Here is a 21,951-nt window from a genome sequence, read left to right as displayed (position 1 = left end):
AGTGAGACGTGCCGTGGTTCTGCTGCAGGACCCGGGCGCAAACCCACTGCAAGCTCGTAGGATGCAGTCCGAGTCTCCCGATGTTTGTTGAATGCTCTCTGCATATCCAGGAGGCTCTGTCTGGGGCTGTGTTCCTCAGTCAGGTGACGCAGGACAAGCATCGGCTGAAAATGGGTCCAAGGCTGGGATTCTGCGTGCTTTCACCTTTGCTCAAAATTTCTCTTCTCTTGCAGTTTGAACTCATCTCCACCTTTAAGGACTCGAAGGTTCCGGATCCCGCATTAGACTCAGAGACTGCTGGGGCCCACACCTGCTTTCTCCAGCACCCACTACCTGTGAAGCTCGTTTATCCCCCCCAAAGGGCCTGTGTGGGAGCTGATCACCTTTTTAATGAGCTGGTTATCTTCTCAGTTGGATTATTCCCTTTTAGAGCAGGAGCTGCCTCTTACCCCCAAAACAGGTGGTCTGAGCTTCTCTCCATCCTCCCTCCCCTGCTATGTTTGACTTTTTCCCTGATCACACATCTCCCGATCACATGTCTCACGGGCCCCGGGGTCCTGCTCAGCACTGCTGTTTGGAGACAGATGCCTGCCTGACAGCCCAAGCCCAGGACCCCCTCTTCGGGCATCTTAATTATTTTCTGAGACGGGCTTCCCATGAAGTCTTCTACAAAAATATTTGAGTAATTCTGAGTTATCTGTTCTTCCAGAAAGATTTGGGTTAATTTATCTTTCAGACAGAACATTCCAGGGAGGGGGCGCCTGGGTGGCTCAGTAGGTTAAGCGTCCTGACTCTTGGCTTCAGCTCAGGTCATGATCTTAGGGTTGTGAGATCGTGCCCCAAATCAGGATCAGCACTCAGTGGAGAGTCTGCTTTGGAATTCTCTCTCTCCCTCTGCCCCCCTCTCTCTCAAATAAATAAATAAATCTTAAACACACACACACACACACACACACACACACACACACACAATTAGCTCTCTCAAGGAACCAATAAATGAATAGGCCAGGATGGTACAGAGAGTAGAATCTTCGGGGAGGGCTTATCAGCAGGCTAAGGTCAACTGTAACAGACGGAACAGAAGCTCCTCAAGGGCAGGGACTTGGAGGCAGCTGTGTCTACTCAGGAATCAATACGTGGCACACAGTAGATGCACACAGTAGATCCAGAAATACTTATTGAGTGAATGGGAGTTATAAACACGCACATTAAGTTTGAAACGCGAAACACCAAGTTTGAGTAGCTATTGTTTTCAGTAGTCACTAGATTCATCGCCTTGACTGCCTCAGCCATCACAAAGCACATTTCATTAAAAAAAAAAAAGAACAAAAAGGCAAAAATAGAAGCATAGATGCGGAAGAGGGCTCCGAGGCGTGAAAGCGTCCATGTGCGGTTTCTGTTCCGGAACCACACGTGCTCGAAATGCCCTGCTTCCCACAGAGCGTGAAGGAAAGCTTGAACTCCAGGATTCAGCACGTGGTTTTAGATCCCTCAGCGAGGACGGGTCCCCCTGTGGTCTCATCCCTGAACACCTTTGCCCCAGTTTCATGACTCAGAAGCAGGTGACCGGACGTCAGTTACAGAAGTCTGTATGTGTTTAAGGCCTTGAAAGGGAAATATGAGAAATTTTTTTCACAAGATCCATAGCACTCCCTGGCTTGATTTTACTTATTTTACTCAGATAACGCCACCTCCCGCCCCCAGGCCCCAAACCTGGTGAATGTTAGAAAACAAATGACCTCTGCCTTGGACCTCAGACTTCTGATTTCCCCTCACCAAGGAGCCAAAAGTGCAAAGGAAAAAGCAGATTTTCTCTTAGCCAAAGAAAGCCTCTCCTGGTGCTGCTCTTAACCCCGTACCCTGGCTTCCTCCAGGCTCTCCTCTTGGGGCTTAGAGGGTAAGTGGCTCTTCCTACCCGACACCAGGGAAGACTCCGAGCTCTTCCAGCAGACCCCAGCCTTCAGGAAGTCCCTCCCTGTGCCTGACTTAAATCTTTCTTGGCCGAGAAGCCCAGCTCCTGCTTGTCCTGTCATCTCTGGAGAAGGGGGCAACAGCTGCTCACTGCTCTCCTTTTAATCATCCTTAATGGGCTTGTAAACAGTTACGAGATCCCCCTTCAGCCTTCTCTGAGCCTCATTTTACTTGCATTGAGGCTGAGAGCTTCTGAGGAAGGCATTCTGCTCAGAGCTCCCCAGACTTGTGGAGTCTTAAATGGGTAATCAGCCTCTTCACCCACTTTAACCTCCGCAAATGAACAGCTCTGCCTCCTTTTGCGAAATTTAAATCTATTCAGGGGAGTTCCCTGGCAACCAACCCTTATTAATAAATCATGCCTGCTCTAGGCCAGGACAGGGCATTTTTTAAAATGTTTCTCTCTCTTGGGAAGTCACACTGATGCGCAAGCACACAGTAGATGCACAGCTGCTCCCTCGAGGTTCTGCATTTGCGGGATTGTGGGCCTGGGGAGGTCGTATCTGGCTCCCCAGCTGAGAAGGGTGTGTGTTGCTCTAGTAGACTCTCGCCTGGGCCTTTCTTGTGGTTATTGGACTAGGAGCATAGCAGCAGGCGGGGGGCAGCAGGACATAGAGTTATGGCAAGACCTGCTCAGCCTCCACTAGGCACATCCTGGAAAGTTCCACTTTCTGTTCCATCCTGCTATGGTTCATGCCCACTGGGGAAAGTCCCAGTTGTATGGTTGGTTTGAGCTTCCCATTGTGTCTCCACTTTGGGTCCTGTGGTTCCCTCCAATGGCAGGAGGTAGGGGAGGAACAGGGCAGGGAGGTGGGACGGTGAGCATTGCTTCAGCTTTGAGAAAGAGTGATTTCATTTCAAGAGAACTTTTAACCAGGATGGCTAAGATGAAAAGGACTGATAACACCAAGTGTGGGCAAGGGAAGTACAGCCATCAGAACTCTCAGTCATTGCTGAGGGAAGCGTACATCAGAGCCACCCACTTTGGGATTCTGGGCCAATTCCAGCAACAGCTCTGACAATTCCACTTCTAGGAATATGCTCAGAAGGAACAGGGGTTTACGAGCTGTGAAAAATGTGCACAAGAAAGTTCATAACGATGGGATTTATAAGAGTCAAATAGCAGAAGCTGCCACCCAAGTGCAGAATGGATAAATAAACCAAGGCATGGTCCTGCCATGAAAGAGGACACACGGTGGAGAGAACTGAATGACTAATCTACAGTGTCACGTGGGTGATTCTCACAGACATGATGCCCAGCAAAAGCAGCAGACATAGGAGAACCTCAGTGGCTCAGTCGGGTAAGCTTCAACTCTTGGTTTTGGCCCGGTCATGATCTCAGGGTTGTGTTATCGAGCCCTGAGTCCGGCTCTGAGCTCAATGGGGCATCTGCTTGAGATTCTCTGTCTCCCTCTGCTCCTCCCCCGACCAAGAGAAATAATTAAATCTTAAAAAAAAAAAAAAAAAAAAAAAAAGCTACACACAAAAGAGCATGTTCTGTGTGATTGCATTTATAGAAATTCAGAAAAGGCAAAAACTAATCTATGATGATAAAGATCAGAATAGCGGCTGCCTCAGAGGGGAGCCTATTATGAGGGGAATGGCTTAGATCTGTGCACTTGACTGACTATAAGTCATACCTCCATAAAAAAAGAATACAAGAAGGTGTCCATTGTGTTTTCATCTTCCCAGATGAATATCTCATTATTTATGCGTCTGTTTTTCTTTCACTGCTTTGCTTCTTTTGAAACAGATTTGAGGTGACTTAAGAAGATGTGTGGCTTTGGGTGTGTTCATCAGGGAAGCCATCGGAGCGGTGTTACACTAAGGGCAGGGGATCGTGGTGAAACCCACTGGAAGGGGAGCCCTCTGTGTTTTCATCAGGAAGTCCCTGAGTGCTTCCTACAGAGCTTCCCAGCAGTCAACACGAAGAAGAAACATGATTCCACATCCAAAAGTTAACAGTTTATCTGATCAGAGGACAGAGACCCAAAAGAAATTTCTCCCATGCTCTCTCAGAAAAGGGCAACTACATGTGTTTTAAACATCCCATTTGGGGCCCTGGTTCTCCGAGTCCTTCAGCCCATGTTTTCACCCCTGGTGCTCCCACCCCTGCCCACGTGGGAATTAGGGAGAGGCAGTCTCCCAGGGACACTCAACTCCCCTCCCCCATGCTGCGATGTGGGACCTGCACCCAGAAACCCCTTACTTTCTTGGGTGCAGTTTGGGGGAAGTCCTGACCGTGAGGGCTGAGTTTCTGCTCTTTGGGGTGCCAGGCTTGGCATCCTGGTTTCTGGAACTGGGTTGTCCTCAGCTGGGGCTTTGCTGCTCAGCCCATGTTGCTCACTGGTGCTCCTCAGTGGCCTGGCCCCTTCCCCAGCAACAACTCTATTGGGAGCAGCTCCCTGGGGGCCAGGCTCTTTCCATCTTGGCATTTGGGTTGAGGGATCTTTCCACTTTCTGGCTCCCGTGTTTGAGTTGAATTCATATACTGCCCCAGTAACTAGGAGAAAAAAAATATATAACCACCCCATAAACGAGGGCATTCAAATGCTGTCCTCCCCCACGTCCACCCCACTCCTTTCTAACCCCAGGGAAAGAGGAAAGGCATGAGGAGGGGCGAGTTGTGGAGAGAGGAAGCAGGCCCGTGAATGGCATGATCTTCACCAGCCTGCCCTTTCTATGAGCTTCAGGACTCTGACCACATGGATAGCAAATATCACACCTCCCTGGGTAGATGGGCTTAGGACAGGCTCCTGGTTGCAGGGTTAGAAAGCCACATAAATCTTGAATTCCACGTCCATATTGGATCAATTCAGTTCAGTTTTCTGAATGGGGTTCCTAATTATGTTTTGATTTTTTTAAAAAGATTTTATTTTTTTTGGGGAGGGAGAGAGAGAGAGAGAGAGCAAGAGAGCCTGAGCTGGGGGGGGGGGGGGGGGGACAGAAGGAGAAGCAGGCTCCCCGGTTAGCAGCGAGCCAGACGCGGGGCTCGATCCCAGGACCCCAGGATCATGACCTGAGCCGAAGGCAGATGCTTCACCGTCGGAGCCACCCAGGCACCCTGATGGGTTTGTTTTAAAGCCCCGTGAATCCCAGGTATAAGAAGGAAGTCCCCGGGGTAAGGAGAATGGGACTCTGATTTTGATGTCTGTTGGGTTAGCGGGCATCTGGAGGCACAGCCACGGAGCTGGTGCAGAGAAGCCATCTTGGCGGAGTCAGAGCGGCAGACACTAATTGGTGTGCCTGTTCGCATAGTGCACTTGGCGCCTCTCTTTCTTGTCCCCTTCTCTCAAGCACACACATGTAGATAACAGCCGTGGGCTCCCGGGCTTTGGCCCCAGGAGACGGAGTCTCAGGCCACCCTCTGCTCTTGTCATTTCCGTGCGGCATGAGTGGCCTCTCGGCAGAGGATCCCACCAGCACTTATGCTAATGTGGGCACATTATGGTAACAAGTACCTAATAATAGAGGGAAATTTAATTCCAGCAGCAGCAGCAGCCTCTCCTGGAGAGGAGCCATCCTTCCGAGAAGGACCGAGCGGCTTGTGTGTGAGGATGGCAACGTGCCAACACCCTTGCCTCCCGAGTTTGGTTTCCTTCCCTTTATTCACATCTATAATTGAGCCTTTGTGAGTGGAGGGATGTGTGTAAAGGAGCTAAATTTGGAGCTGATTTCATGGGGGTGAGGGGAGCGCTAGGGGCCAGCTTTACCTTATGTTCATCTTGCCGACCGAGAAGAAATTCTTGGCCCTGATCTAGGAGGAGAGGGAGCCAAGCGTGCCATTGCTCCATCTCGCTCGCCGCCCATGGGACGGGGTTAGGAGCATTCAGAAAGGACTGGGGGAGGAGGTCGCGCCAAAGGGCAGGCAGAAGGCACCAGTCCCCTGAGCAGGTTTGCCATTTAGGAAGGGAGGACAGCCGGGGCGGGGGGCTTTCCGTGGAGATCCCGTGGTTGGGCATCTGCCAGCTCCGAGGCCATCTCCCCCCGGGGTGACCGCCAGAAGGGTCAGGCAACTTCATCCAAAGGAGGGATAAACAGAGTCAAAGGCAGGACCTTGGATAGGGTCCCTCCATGACTTTACCCACCGGCATTATAGAAAACACCTTTTGGAGGGACAGCATTGCCACTTCATTACCTGGGTCGATGGCTTCTCCATCAAAGACAGAGTTCATCTGGATTGTTTCCTAAGGAGGAGAAAGAGACAGCTTGAAGCCCAACTCTACACACACCCCGCCAGGCCAGGCCACTCATCATCACAGCTAGCTGCTTTCTGTACCCAGGGCCTTCTTGACCCTTGTCTACTCGCTAGGCACGTGCTCGATGCTGGGGACCCAACAGTGAACATGACAGGCGTGGGGGCTGTGTGCACAAAGCTTGCAATCAGGGGAGCGCCTGCCAACAGGTGCACAGCATAGGGTAATAAAGTGGACCGTAGGACTCTGCCGTGCTGGGGAGGGGGGAGCAGGAGGACATCTAATCCAGCTTGGGAGGCAGGAAAGCATCCCAAGTAAATATTACCTAAGCTGCACAGAAAGAAGAGCAGAAATGCCACACAACCTTGGCTGAGACCCCTTTTGCCTCAGTGGGATCTGTCAGACAAGCAGGCAAGGCAGGCAGAATGGAAAACTCACGTGCTCCCACCTGTGGGCTCTGACTGTGTCCCCTTGCCTAGGCCAACACAGTGTTGCATCTGGGCCGGGCCTGGGCTCCAGCTCCCTGCCTTCCCCCCTTCTCTGTGCCTTCCCCCCTTCTCTGTGCCACCCTCCCGGGACTCGACCTCTGTCCCCATGGAAACATTCCCTTCCCTCACAATGTACCCTCCGGAGCTGCCCCTCTTTAGCATGCTAATGAGGACGGTATTTGGTGTCTAGGGGGCCTTTCCACCCCAGCTCTCATCCCACCAGCCATCATCTACGTACTGGTCCACAGCTCCCCAACTCCAACGACAGAGGAAATGGAGACCATATGGGTTTTATTCATGCAAAGAGTTCAACACTTTTTATGGCCATGGAGATTTGCTTATTTAATTGATTAATTTAGTAGTACATATTTCTAAGGTGCTCTCTGAGTGGCATCACCAAGGGATTTAAGAGATCCCCTTTCTCCCGAGTGTAGACAGGCTCATCTGGATACGCACTTAGGTGCCTGACCTGAAGCAGAAATGCTGAAGCACAGAATAGCATTCATCATTGTACATCTCATTCCCCCCATTTATGGGTCTCGGATCATAACAGAATCTTATTATCAGGGGGTGAGGGAGACTGGGGGGGGGGGTCACTTCAAGTTCTGTCACTTCCCAGTGGGCAGATCAGGTTCAGTAAAGGAAGGCCAGGAGGTTAGCGTTGGGGGGTGCGGAGGAGACTCTCCAGCTATCTTGTAAACCTTGGCATTTGTGTGATTCTCAGCAGCTTGCAAGGTAGTTCCTCACCTGCGACCCCAGGGCGGGTGTTCTCACGCCCATCTTACAGGTGAGGAGTCCAAGGCTTAAACAGGTCGAGGGAGATTGCAAGGTCATATGGCCAAGCCAGCCGAGCGGACCTGTGGCCCAAGCACCGCCCCATCTCCCTTGCTTTTCCACGAGGTTGTGGAACAGCAAAGAAAAAAAATCAATCCCACCGAAGGTTGAGGCTCCCGTTCTGGTCTTTAAGCTCTTCTCCCCCCAACTCACTCTCCTGGGGAGCTGGTGTAGATAATAAACACCACTATTCAATATTTATGAAATCCACTTCTTCTGCAAATATATCAGCAGACATGTTCAGTGGAGGGAACAAATTCTATCAGGGGCCCGTCACACAGCAATCTGTTCCAGTGGCCAAATGTAGGCGTCTTCCTGAATGATAAACACGTCCGTGAGGCTGCGGCAGGCTCTGCCCGAGAGGGGACGGGAGGGGCCCACCACATGTTACCCAAGCCAGGGGTCCCGCAGCCACCCACACTTACCACCAAAACCTCGGGCCTCGTATCCTTCATTTCTGCAGGGAGTAGAACAGATAGAAGTGAAGCTCCTTGGACACTAAATTGACCTTAAAACTCTACCTCTACAATGGGATTTCTCTTCAACAGGCTTTGAACCTAGTATTGCAGACCCAACAAGCAATTCACTGTCTGTAGAAATGTGTTTTTTTTTTTTTTTTTAAGATTTTATTTATTTATTTGACAGAGAGAGAGAGAAATCACAGAGCAGCAGGCAGAGAAAGAGGGGAAGCAGGCTCCCCGCCAAGCAGAGAGCCCGATTTGGGGTCAATCCCAGGACCCTGAGATCATGACCTGAGCCAAAGGCAGAGGCTTAACACACTGAGCCACCCAGGTGCCCTGTCTGTAGAAATGTTTATTGACAGTTTTCTACTTTCTCAGAAAAATACGCACACACATGCACACTCATATAATAATGTACAGAATTTTGGGGGGGAATGTTACTCTTTTCCCAATTTACTCCTATTACTGGACCTGGGTAATAAGCTTTTCACGGAAAGATAAGAAAGAAAGATCCAGTTGATACATTTGTTCATATTGTGAGGATTCCTTGCCTCTGTTCCCCGTGCCCTTTTTAGAAAGTAACTAGGGTGGGCGACAGTCTGCGAAGACCTCATTAAAATCTTTTCATTTGATGTGATCAACACCATTATAGTCAAATTTCTAACCCCACTGAGTGCCTTGTGCACATCAGCCAGGCATGCCTATGGATTGAGTGATGAACACAATCTTTTTGGGGATGCCTGGGTGGCTCAGTCACTTAAACAACTGCCTTTAGCTCAGGTCGTGATCCTGGAGTCCCAGGATCGGGTCCCACACCAGGCTTCCTGCTCAGTGGGGAGTCTGCTTTGTCTTCTGACCCTACTCCTCTCTCATTCTCTCTCAAATAAGTAAATACAATCTTAAAAAAAAAAAAAAAAGCTTTTTTTTTTTTTTTTTAAACACACTTCCCAATTCTCTGTCCTGTCTTTCTCCATAGCCTGGGTTCCCCTCAAGGCAGCAACTTTCAGGGCTGGATCTATCATCCCCCTAGGCTTGGTGTCCTTATTCAGGGGGGAACTTGCTCAACTCACCAGCGGCTCAGCTCTTGCTGCCCATCTAGCTGTACCCCGCCCCCCTTCCCACTCGCCTGACCCAAATAACTTGTGAAAATGATCAAATCTGTTACAATCTGGGAATAAAGTGTTATTTGTTCTTGCAAAAGAGGCATCTGTCCCATGCAGAGCATTCGCTGTCCTCCGGTGCCGTCTCACCCCTCCAAGTGCAACAGCCAGTAGATACTGTCTGTGTCTCACTCATGCAGAATTCTTCACTCCTGGCCCGCTTGGCAGGGAACAGACCTCACGTGCTTCCGTTCCGCTGGAAGAAGGCAATCCCGGGTAGGGACCAGGCAGGACTCAGAGGAGAGATCCGAGTGAGCAAATGGCACCGTGTGCCCTGCCCTGCCCTTTCTCTGGCGACATCTGACCTCTGCGTCATTTCAGCCGCAGAAGACATGATTGAAAACGCCCTGAGACAGAACTACACCCCGATTCTCTGCTGAGTTGGAATTCTTCTGATTAGTACAAGAGAACAGGCAAAACCCCAACAACAGCAGCCGCCACAGTCAGAGGGAATCGGCGTGGTCCTTACCTCCTCTCTTCACCCTATGGGGAAAAATGAGAGACGGACAAGAATGAGCCCGAGAGTGTTCTGCTCTCGTTCACGTGTAATAACTTGGGGCCTTTGGGGCAACTGTGTTCCTTGGGATTCAGGGACTGATTAAAAGAGGGGCCAGGCCTGGAGACTAAAGTGAAGGCTGGGCTCCCACCTGTGCTCCAAACAGAGCAGTTCCATCACTATTGGTGTGGGAACTAAAGAGGTTCTGGGAGTTGGCTAAGTTTGAAAACTACTGCCTTATCGAACTTGAGGGAAAGTATTTCCTCTGACAGCACAGGTGAGGAGGGCATGGCCAGAGCGCCCAGCAATTCTGCCTGCTTCCTTTTCCTCCCCAGTAGCCAGCTTGAGCAGAAGGCTTGGCCCACAGCAGAACCTTCCAAGCTGGCATAAACCCTGTTTTCCTATAACACGAAGACCTGGGCTAGGATGCTAAACCCCTTCTTGGGATAACCCTGGGTTCCATAATTTTGCAACTCTCTTATCTTCTTTGCTATTGGACAAACGTTGGCTGCCATATAGTTCACCTAATTTCCAGAGAGGCCAGGCCTGAGTCTGTATTACTAGCCAGTTTTTCTTCTTTAAGTCAACCATGTCGGAAACAATTAATATTTAGAATGTAAATTAAGGCAACCAGGGTCAAGGTACACATAACCACAAATTACGTGAGAGTTATGGTGTCTAGTGGATGACTTCCTTTAAGAACTTCTGTCCAAACCTCGTTATGGAGCACCAACCATCCTTACAAGCTTGTGTGTCACTCTTTTGGAGCCAATTTCTTCTTCCAAATCAATTTGTGAGTAGAGCCCAAACAAAAATGTCTCTTTTAATTTCAGCAGATGCTCACGGATTTCTTACCTTAAAGTCAAGGTTGCCAATAGCAACGAACTTCCCCAATAAATATGGCAAAATGCAATGCACATCTTTATGCTAATGCCTTATACTTTTCAACAGGCTTTTCGTCTATAGATTTTAAATTATTCGACAGTACTCAGTAATCGGCAAAATAACCTTAAAAGGTATAGGAAGTCCCATCTCTCCCTCGTTGTGCCAAAACTTGGGTTCCAACTGCCCGAGATACCTGAGCATAGAGCTAAACTTGGAATCTAGAATCCTGAGCTCACTGGGACTCAGACACAAAAAATAATGCAACAAGACCCAACAAACACTATATTGAGCATTTACTCAACATTGGGAACAGTGCTAAGTGTTTCCTTTGCCTTTGCTCATTTGATTGTTTACTTTTCAAATAAGGAACTGAGATTCACAGAGGTCGCCACTGATCTGAGGCCATATAGAAAATGGTGAGCCCAGATCCAAACGGGTCCTTGTCCCTCTCCAAAGCCCAGGCTCAGAACCATCATGCTGTCATGGTGGGCGCTTCTGAGACTCAAGAAACTGGGTCTTGGGGAAGCCCGGGACAATGACGTGCTCTCTCTCCATTTCACTCTGGTGGCTCACTTCAGCCAGGAAAAGGCACTCCGCGGAGTACCTGGTAAGAGGCACGTGAGTGAGCAGGAGGAAACAAGAGGGAGGGGAAACGGCCGCTGCTTCCGGCCCTGGAGAGTGAGAGATTGGGGTCACATGCAAATGAACAAGGATGATTTAGTCACAAAGCCCAATGAGTCACTGGAGCCAAAAGCTTAAATCCCTTATCAGTTTTCTGTGCTTCCTCTAATTCCCTCCCATCCTTTAGATATTCTGCAAATACCAGCAGAGCATATCCTATCACTACTCACAACCAGGCTTTTTTTCCCCTGAAGCTTTTATCCAGGGCAAGGCCACTGGAGGGTGAAGCCCTGGTTTCATTGGGAATGTATCAAGGAGGAGCCGGTGGCAGGGAAAACCAAAGGAGCCATTTCCTGGCCCAGCAGGTGATGAAGAGGGAACCAGGACTGAAGGGAGCTGGGGTTCCTTCCCCCCACCCACTCCTTCCTTCACTCTAGGCTCCCTCCCTACCCTGGAGAGAAATCCCAATTCCTTCCATTCCTCTCCTGACACCGCTGGAAACGGTGTCCTAAAGGAAGTGGTGGAAAGGGCCCAGCCCACCGACAACTTACGGAAGTTTCCTGTGCTTCCTAGTCTTGCGGAGACAGTGTCTGTGGATGGCTTTGGCCAACAGGATGAACAGGGACCCCAGGAGTCCCAAAAGCAATATGGAGCCCAAAGTGATGACAAAAGGCACGTACCACGCTGATGGAGAATAGACGTTTTTTCTCAGGACCTGGTAGATGACCCTGGGCTTGAATGACAGAGGGGGGTGGGGAGCGTGCACGGAGGGTGGTTTTAGAGCCATCTCTGACATCAGCCCTCTCTCACGTCAAGTGTCTAGGGCATCTGTGTGCTCCCAGTTCTTGCTGCTTCAACCCGTCCCCTTATTTATAGTCTTTCCAAGCACCCAGGAGATCAAAACCCAGAAAATTTAGGGAACTGAAAAGCAACTCCAGGCCTATTTTTACTCTCTTTCTTCCCCTTCCCAAACGCTAAAAATCCCATTGGCTTTTTTCCCTGCCAAATCATGGCATAACCCTGGGACGAATATAGCCATTGTCTCTCACTGGGAAGGCATGCGCCACAAAAGTTGTTCTCTTTAACACTTTGTAGGCTTTGCCGTGTTCCCTTGTTGCAAGCTGCACTGCCAGATAACATGGGGCTAATGGCACAGGGAAGCCTCAAGCGTGGCATCTGCTTTCTAGAGAGGGAGACAGGACCCAAACAAGGTATGGAGATCTGTGGGCTGGAGAGATGTCACCATTGGGTCGTGCAAGCCCCAGAAGGGTGGCAGCTCCTTACGCACGGGAGATGAACATGGACCAGCTCATGGTAGGACTCTGACAAGCAGAAATTGACCACTGGTCACAGGTAGCTAGGTTCTGATGACTTCTCCTCTAGCACACTGCAGGTGTGGGGCTGCCTGCTAAGAACTCATCTTTTCTAGGAACAGGAGCTAGAGTCCCTCCAAGGACAGGGAGGAGGTAATCCTATTGTCAGACTCCAAGCCTCTCCCTTCCTTAATCACACTGGTTTTACTAGGGCACCTGCTTGCTTGCTTCCTACTATCTACTATGATCTGCAGTGAATGAATGAATTTGGATACCTGTCTGTCATCTGTCTCCCTCTCTAGATCACAGCACTCAAACTGTAGAGCATGTTGGAATCCCCTTGGAGCCTTATTAAAGTCCCAGACTGCTAGGCCCCCACTCCCGGAACTTCTGATCCAGTGGTTCTGGGGACGTGACTGAGGACTCCAGGTTCCAGTATCTTTCCCTAGAGGTCATGGTGATCATCGCAAGGGCAGTATTCTGGGGGTGGGCCTAAGAATTTGCATTCCTAACAGGTTTCCAAGTGATGCTGTTGCTGATGGTCTAGGCACCACTGGTCTATTGGGAGCTCGTGACAGTCGAGATCATTTTTGGCTGTTCACCAAAGAGCTTGGTGTATTATAGGTGTTGAATTGATATTTGTAGATTGAACCAGTTAATTTTTTTGGCGTGGGGGTGGGCAGTAGGCTACAGGTTGGTGCATAGGGACTCTTCAAAAGAAGTGGAGAAGAGCATACAAGCAGCTGCGTTTATGGACGTTGACTCACAGTGACTCTTAAGAGCAAGCCCAGAAGCGACTGAGATAGTAGCTGCTGGTCACATGTCCATGAAAACTGACTCCTGTGCCAGCCATACACGGTCAATACCTGATCTGTCGCAAGTCAGTGTGGAAGTGCACATTCTTCTTTAACAACACAGGGAATGCTAATGGTTCTGTGAATCCAAGGTCTCACTCCGAACTTTGTCTACCACCCAGTGACTGCTCCAGTCCAGCCTATAGTTGGCGCTCCTTGCAACATCCTAGCACCTCAACTCTTTTCAGCCCATCCTATCTTTCTCCTGGGTCAAGGGGCTCCATCCCTGTGCATCGCAAGGACCCAGAGCCCTTACCCTGGGGGTTGTGGTGACAGCTGTGGTGGGGTGAGGAATGACGCTAATACTCAGCGTCACCGTCCCTGTTTCAACGTGAGCCTGAGCTTTCTTCCTGCCAGACAGCAAGTTGTCGTCGGTTACATAGACAAGTAGTTTGTAGTTCCAGATCTTGTCAAGCCCACTGGCATAGTCAAAGCGTGTCGCAAGGAGCAGGCTTGTAATGTTGGACCCGGCGTTGGGAGAGAAGATGAAATGACTGTTGATGTTGCCTAAAGGCGGTGTGAATCAAGGATTTGGGGAAAAGAAAGAAAAGAGAGTGAGAAAAGGGTTTAGATGAAAACGGCATTCCATCGTTTCCTCAAACATCCACGCCGCAGTCGTCGGCTGTGTTTCTGACACACCAGAACCAGGTCAGTGATGTGACGGGGGCCGTAATGACACCAGAGACCTCATGGGAACAGAAGAGCTCCTGTGGGGCATCTGGGTGGCTCAGTCGGATAAGCATTTGTCTTCAGCTCAGGTCATAATCCTGGGGTCCTGAGATGGAGCCCCTCGTCGGACTCTCTGCTTCTCCCTCCCCCTCTGCCTCTCTCCCTGCTCATGCTTGCTCTCTCTCTCTGTCTCTCACATGCTCTCTCTCAAATAAATAAAATCTTTAAAAAAACAAAACCAAAAACTCTTGCTCACAGTGAGGCTGCAGCAAGAATGAGGTAGAAAAGAATAGCAGCATGCCTGTCCCAGGAGGATGGCTGCCATCTTTCTGGGCATCAGGTGGAGATGTAATAGTCCTGGGGCAGCCTCTCTAGCCAATCTTCATTGCCAGTGTTTGTTTGCTAATAGTGTGTAATTCACACTCAGACCTGCGGGGTGGGGGGCGGCAGGGAGAAGATAGAGGAGGCTGCGTCTCCAGCCTTGGGTCAAATTCACTCCATTGTCTTGAGTGGAACCTAGCTGGCCACCTTGGTGGCCGCAGTGGTGGTACCTCCTGGCTCACAAGGGGTCATGGTCCCAGGTCCTCCTGCATCCACCCCGGACCCACCTTCCCCACAGTGCGGCTTGGGCTCAAGCCTCCCAGCTCAGAGAGCCCCCGGGGTAGAAAGGCTCCCACCCAAGCAGCCCCTGCTCAGTCCTCTGGTGGCTCCAGACTCATTACCAACGGCAAACCGGTAAATGGAGCAGGAGGTGATTTAATTTTTACTCCCTTAGCAGCGAGGAGTTCCATAAAGGCCCGAGGGCTCTCAGTACGGATTATTTCCATCTTCAGCAACTGCCGTAGGAGGCGGTCTCTGCCCCTGGGTTTTGTGACACAGCCTGCTCACAAGGCTCCCTACCCTCGGAGTTACTGCTCTGCTGGGGCAGCCGGGATAGATTTGTACTCTTTTCCATGGAATTGCTCTGCTTATTTGGGTTTCAATCTCTGGCCCCAGCCCTTCATCAGATGAGCTATTTTGTTCCCATTTCCATCGAGGGGTGCTCTTTTTTTTTTTTTTCTCCCCACGGTGGTATATTTTTAAAGAGAGAAAGTGAATGGAGCAAAAGAGAATTCCTGAGGACACGCTTCAGAATGCATTTGATCTATTTAATCTATTATTATCCAGAGAGAGGACTGGGATTCCCTGCCCCCACGGCAGGCTGGCAGGAAGTGAGGTGGTGGAGGAGGGGGACCCCCCAAATTTAAACCATACTAATACGGCTCATGCACCATGGTGGGTGGGAATTGTGAAGGGTGGGGGTGCCATCCGTGGGGTTCACTCTTCCTGGGGCCTTTGCACAACCACAGACAGGAGTCTGGGAAGACTTAGGTGAGATGGAGAAGCAGGAGGACTTGGAGGTCCGGGACCATTATGTTCCTCAACCTTGCTTCCCTCATTCAAAATACTGCCCCCTCAAACACACACACACACACACACACACACACACACACACACACTGCTCCATTCAGTGTGTGAGCACACAGCCCCTTCTCCCTAAACAGCTGCTGAGGCCTCTAACACCAAGAGCCCCTGGAAACTGTGTACCTGGGCCCATGGAGTAACGAAACGACCTGGGGCTGGAGTCCAGGTCGGTACACGTCAGCTTGAAATTCTGAATGTTCGTGCCCACTTTCAGATCCACTGGGATGGCCAAGAAATAAGAGTCTGGCATACAAACTGGCTTTTCATCATTTTCTTCAAGGATGTTCACAGTTACCTAGAAGAAGGCAGCCATGATTACCAGCCAAGGCTCACGGAGAACTTAGGGTACTTGTGGTGCCCTCCCCTGGCTCTCACAGATCCTTCCCCGAGCTGGACGATGTGGTTATTCCCATTCTCCGGATGCGGAAGCTGAGGCTTAGGGAGATTAGGTAGTGGACCTCAGGGCATCCCATTTGGTGAGGGGCACAGTTCAAGGAATTTGATCTCGGGTCAGTCCTATTCCAAATCCTGGGCTATTAACCTCTGTTCTGCGAGTGTGTGTGCTCTCATGTACATAATAAATATGCACACTCACTTACCACCCCAACCCACAGGCATCTAAGAAACATGGGCTCATCCCCCCAAGATGAAGAGCTGTTTTTCCAGTAATGATGACAAATTCTCAGTGACAACCTGTCGTCCCTTGTCATTTGCCCTTTCGAACTGGAAGTTCTGTCTTTAACTTCGGCATATAGAACACTGGTTCTCCTGCTTTCGCAGGCTTGCTCCAGACCAGGTGAACTGGACTCCCAGGAGGGTAGGGCCCAGGCACGATTGCAAATGTTCTCCAGCTGATTCTAATATGCAGCCAGGGTTGAGAAGCGCCGGGATAGAAGGAGTCGACCCGGCTAAGCCGGGATCTCATCTGTGACCTGGGCTATGAGCACGGCACGAAGCCGGTGGCCTAACCTGCCACGAACAGGAGTGAGCCTCTTCTGTTTCCTCGTTGTCTTTTATGCCTGCTGAATTGGAATATGGACTGGGACGCCTGCCAGCGCGGAATCCTAGAACGTCAGCCCTGAAAGGGACTTATGTGATCATCACCCTTTTTAAAGGCTTATGAATTTTGAGTCGTATTCATTCTACCTTTGAAATTTGGGGATTTCAGCTATTTCTGAGCCCAGGAATAAATTGAAATGTTCACTCCAGTTAGCTCCCAAAGTGGACTCCATTCATTTTTTCAAAAACCCAGCCGAACAAACATGACAATTATCTGCGACTTAGCACGCCGTTTGCTCAGCAACGCCGGGCCTCGCACATCATTAAAAACATGTCCCATTAATTCAAAGCCAGTCATCAGAGGAACTGGACTGTTCAGGTGATGGGTTATCAGGTGACTCTCCATTTAAGAGAGAGAGAAAGTGGGACACAAAGATAAGCCTTGCTCAGACCCCCTTGGAAAATTGGGATCAAAGTTGAGAAATGAACTCCATCTCCTGACGGAACAGTCGTTCTCTGGATCACACGCGGCTGCCTGCTGCTAGCCAAGAGTTCATTTTGCCTCGTGTTCCTTCACTTTACTAATGGGAAAGACCAAGAAACAGTTTTGTCCTTGCAACCATCATATTACCTCCAGGTAATTTTAACCATGGACAGCACAGACTGTTAAGCCCTTGTTACTCAAAGAGTGGCCCCGGACCAGCTGCATCCGTAGAAGTGTGGAAATGTGTTAGAAATGCAGATTCCGAGGCCCACTGAGACAGGCTGACTCAGCATCTATATTTAAGCAGATACACAACACCACGGTTGAGAAGCAGCCCCGCCCTGGGTCAAGCCACATCCTGTGAAGGTCTACTCCATCTGACGTGATGTGGGGAGAGGTGGGAACACAGCAGAACTATTAACAATAGAACCACACCACCCTTCTGGAAGCATGCATCTCACCACCAGCCCACTGCCAGAGCGAAGAGAGATCTAAAGGGTAATGGGAGGAAGCCGGTCTTGCAGTGGTCGGTCATCAATCTTGGCGTGCCTCCCAGCCACCCATAAACTTGGACCTATGGATGCATTCTTTATTTCCTAGCCCTGCTAGTTGTGTCCAAGTGTGGCGTCCTGGAAACCACGAGTCACTCCCCCTTACATCTGTGGGATGTGCCCTGTCAAGATTCTTTATCACTACAGCTGCACGTGGAAGGTGCCAGAAGGATCCTAAGTCAATGGGTTGGGCTGGTGTGAACACACCCATGGCCCCACTCACAGTGACTGAGCTGCTGTCCTCGCCGTTGGTGGCCTGGATTCTGAGAATATAGCTGGGGGTTGTTTCGTAGTCTGCTCTCGTCACCAGCTGGAGTTCTCCTGTCTGGGGGTCGATCCAAAATATGTTTGGGTACTGGAGGCTGGCTCCTCCCGTGGAGATGGAATACACGACTCTGCTCTGGGGGAAGTCTTGATCGGTGGCGTGCACTAGTCCAACCCGGGTTCGAGCTGGAAGAATAAAGAACCTGAGATTAGTCCCGCTTGGGCGAGGGGGAGGGGAAACAACAGGAACCCACACTCCCACTGCCACGGGCAGACAGAGTGTTGGAGGTCTCTCTCCTGTTCAAATTCTGTATATGTCTTCAATTCTATTAAAATCAAATTATGCTAATGAATACACACCAGGTATTGGCTCTATGAGCCAAGCCTTTCTACAGACTCCAAGCAAGCCAGTTATCACGTGATCATAAGCAACACCGCAGAGAACATCTCACACCTGCTCTGGTCAAAGCAGTGTCGTCTAATGCCGCGCTGTCTCTTTCAAATGATCTGTAGTAAGTGTGAATTACTCTCACGAACAAGATAATAAAGAAAGTTTTTAAAAGGGTTTGGCAGCGATGACTATAGACTTTTAGAGGCTGTTCCATTTTGCTTATTTGATAATGTCTGTTGGTGGGGCTGCTGGAGTTCTAGCTGGCCCCTTCTAGATCTTTCTCACAGATCTTTCTCGTACATTGCACTCCTCAAGGGCAGAAACCTCTTATTTAACTGTATAGCCCCAGGGCTAAGTGCTCGACCCCAAATCGCGATATGATCTGTGAAGCATGAGAAGCCCATGACTACTGCGTCTGGTAGCCACTGGATAAGGTATAAGGAATTAAAAGCATTCTCATCAGAGACTTTCTGCACTTTGTTTAAAACTTAACCAGGAAATGGAGACCATCCTCAAGACAAGTAATAATATGGAGAAGAGATCACTGTCGAGGGAGTGTTTGGGTTGGTTGGCTGAACAGAGAAGAAGAGGAAGTATCCAAGTATCCATGGGTAAAGGATCAAAAGCAGGACTGAAGTGGGATTATACTGGAGGTAACGGTCTCCCTTTGAAGTCAGGGGAGATGGGAACTCACGGAAGCTGGAAGAGAGGAAGGACCTTCAGAAACCGAGATGTCGACAGAGGTCACAAAAGAGGCCTCCAGGGATTCCCGTTATGGGCGAGAATCTTTATGTTGTTTTAAATGAAGGAAATCTACAAATGGGAAATCTGTTCTCTATTTTTACATTTCAATTCTCTGCTCCAGCAGGATAAAAATCACAATGGAGACTGAGGGAGAACTTAGACCACATAAAGGGAAGATGAGAGGAATCAGGCACGCAGTCAAGGAAGCAATCAGGGATTCAGAGAAACACGGCTTAAACAATAGTTTTCAAAATCTAGGTTTCATCTGAAGAGCTCCTCAGCGGTTAGGACAATTTAAAAAGAAACAAGAGATGCAATAAACACGAATGAGCTGTGAGTTGCCGTGCGCAAGCGCTCTCAGGGCTCCTGAGCTGAAGGCAGTTTCCGCTCCGGGGAAGGCGTGTGTGGATGACAGCCCGTGGACAGCGCTGCCCTCGGTGTCCTGTCGCCTCCTTACCTGGCCTTAATTCTGACACCTCAAATACGTAGGACGGTCTGTCAAAGGCAAGAGGAAACTCGTCTTCGGGCTTTGTGAAGATATAAATGTAGATGTTGTCTGAAAGCAGACACAGGAAAAAAATTAAATTGCAACACACATTTATTTATTCACCATTTTGAAAGAGCCTTCTGTGTCCCAGGCTCCGTGCAAAACGGAGGGGATACAAGGTGAAGAAGACCCACGGGTCCTGCCTTCACGATGCTTAAAGTAGTTAGCACCTTTGGCTGAACATGGGTGCAGGTCACCGCGGACACCGGAGGAAGGGCAAGAAGCTGGCTCATAGGGATGTTTAGGGTTACACACGTGGGCCAGCGTGGAGCCGGGGTATAGGGGCGCAGGGTGGTTCTGGGCATGCGCAAGGATACTGAGGTCGAGAACTGCAGGACTGTCTCCGGGAGATTGCGGTTTGGGAAAAGGGGAGCTCAGAGATGGGCAACCAGAGCTGAAGCCAGAGAGTTAGGCAGGGGCCAGAGATGAGAGCCCTTGTGTGCCAAGCCAGAGTTTGGACTTGAACTTGATAGCTGCGGGGAGACCCTCAGAGGGCTTGCAGAGAGGAAGTAATAAAATGCTATTTGCATTTCCCGAAAATCACTGTCAGAAAGTGGAGGGTGCCCTGGAAAGGGGCAAGACAAAAGCCGGACGGAAAGATCCTTAAAAGGCTCTTAGTGTTGTAACTGAGCCAAAAAAGGGAGGTTCTGCGTTCGAGCACTACTAGGGGAGGGGGCTGGGGCAGGAGGGGCAGCAGATCCTTGCAATTTTAGGTGACACCGAAGAAAGGACCCAGAGACAGATCAAAAGTGTCTGGCAAAGAACAGGATTCCCAAGTGTTCGGGTATTTGAAGTCTGCTTTTGAACACAAATGCCTAGCCCAATACTGACTGCTGCCTGACACAGCTTAGCTGTTGCTACTCAAAGATGCTTCATGAAATAAATCAAAACGATACTTGCTTTTATAGTAAGGAAGGGCAACGTCCTGCACCTGGATTATCATGGTGTACTTATTGCCAGCTGCTAGATTACTTAAATTTTCATAATCTAGGTCACCAATCAACTAGAGTAAAACAGAGATATCATATTACACAGAATAAACAATCCTTTTACTTAACTGACAGAGACACTTACATGGACTGTTAGTGGATATGTAAATTGCAAAACCTTTCCAATGACGCATTTTGCATGTAAGAGGAGTTTTAACAAGTTACATCCATACCTTTCCCCACTGTTAGAGAATTTATTCAAAAGAATTTACCAGGAGAAAGAATCTATGTTTAAAGATGTTCATCAGGCACTATTGCCTAACAGCATAGGCTCATGACTTCAAGTTAGTTGAAGAGAAGCATAATATAGAATCCTATAGGTAGGGATATTGTCCTTTAAAATATTTATGCATATGTGTATGTAATATACATAAAAATCTATGCATAGGGAAGAAGACAAGAGGGTAACATATCAAAATGTTAATAATGGTTAACATTGAATGGTAATGTTGTTCTGTGTTTTCTACATTCTGCAGTGAAGATGTATTAATTTCCTAAACAGAATAAATAGAAATTATTTTTTAGTTGACATGTGTGCATAAAATTGTTAAGTCTTTCTTGGGGGTGGAAGAAGGGCTTGAGATGGGGGGTGTGGAGAGAATGCCTAGTGGGTTGCTTGTTCTCTCTGAGGCTCTCTATCCCTGATGCAAAGACCTCCCCCCACCTCCCAGACCGCTCTGCCCTTCCACTTCCCTCTCCTCCTTTCCCAACAGCCTCCAGCAGGAGCCCTATAGGTAACGGTATTGCACAGCTCCCTGGGACCTGCCCGTCATGCCCCTCCGACTTTCAATTCTGTTCTTGTGCCCCTGTGGAGATGCTGCAGAGGGGGACATCTCCACACCCCTACTCTCTCAGGTCCCACAGTCAAGGCGCTGGACGTTCTCTCCCCTCACACCCCTCTGGGCCAGAGACGAGCACTCAAGTAAACCAAAGGGCTGGAGCCCAGAGTGCTAACGTGACCGTGACCGCGAGGGGCACACGGAACAGGCACACCAGCTGCAAGCTTTGCAGGAAGGCATCCAGTCCTTAGCACCCCAGGCACAACTATGCATAACTAATGATTCCTGGAACTTGGGTAAAATAAAGAGCGAATGGGGAAAACGGAGTCACTATTAAGTTTGTCAATTACAGTCGCTTTGAGAGGGAGTTACCTTGGATATTTCCCTCTACGGGGCAGCAAAAGCGCTATGCGTGTTACACCAGCCTCCCCGATGCCCTTTCAATGATGCAATGACCATTCACTGACCACGATTTTCCCAGAGCCAGCTGGATCCTGTGAAAATCTGCCGCTGCTCCCCACTCCAGATGGCGTGGTGAAGTTGAATTGGTTGTTTGGTGCTTTGCTGTCATCATCAAAGCAGAACTTGCTCAGGTCCAGAAGCAACGTCCCCTTGGCTGCTCTTTCAGGCACCATAATGCTGGCGAAAAGACACGATTCAATATTTTCCCCAACAAATGGTGATTGAGTGTTCCTCCTGACATAGGCCCTAGGCTAGACACCTCTGCTTTTAATTTCAGTTCAAAGCTAGTCCACGGTGACGGCAGTCATCACCTAATGGGTTCCCTGCTT

General features: G+C 49.5%; 1 protein-coding gene across 1 annotated transcript in view; it reads right to left on the bottom strand.

The window, feature by feature from the left end:
• Positions 1 to 3,664: 3,664 nt before the first annotated feature.
• The window catches only part of CDHR3 (cadherin related family member 3), a 58,324-nt gene continuing 40,037 nt past the window's right edge, over positions 3,665 to 21,951 (bottom strand). Inside the window, 12 exon segments of the mRNA XM_059397578.1 lie at positions 3,665 to 4,274; positions 4,277 to 4,474; positions 6,110 to 6,158; positions 7,915 to 7,946; positions 9,580 to 9,593; positions 11,664 to 11,845; positions 13,536 to 13,786; positions 15,536 to 15,707; positions 17,670 to 17,896; positions 19,303 to 19,401; positions 20,293 to 20,395; positions 21,628 to 21,799. Of these exon segments, the coding sequence (XP_059253561.1) occupies positions 4,177 to 4,274; positions 4,277 to 4,474; positions 6,110 to 6,158; positions 7,915 to 7,946; positions 9,580 to 9,593; positions 11,664 to 11,845; positions 13,536 to 13,786; positions 15,536 to 15,707; positions 17,670 to 17,896; positions 19,303 to 19,401; positions 20,293 to 20,395; positions 21,628 to 21,799 (1,597 nt within the window). The 3' untranslated portion in view covers positions 3,665 to 4,176.

Source organism: Mustela nigripes, chromosome 4 (assembly GCF_022355385.1).
Source record: "Mustela nigripes isolate SB6536 chromosome 4, MUSNIG.SB6536, whole genome shotgun sequence".
NCBI classification, from domain to species: Eukaryota; Metazoa; Chordata; class Mammalia; order Carnivora; family Mustelidae; genus Mustela; species Mustela nigripes.
The sequence above is the reverse complement of the archived record's forward strand: the minus strand, read 5'-3'. Positions and strand labels throughout refer to the sequence as shown.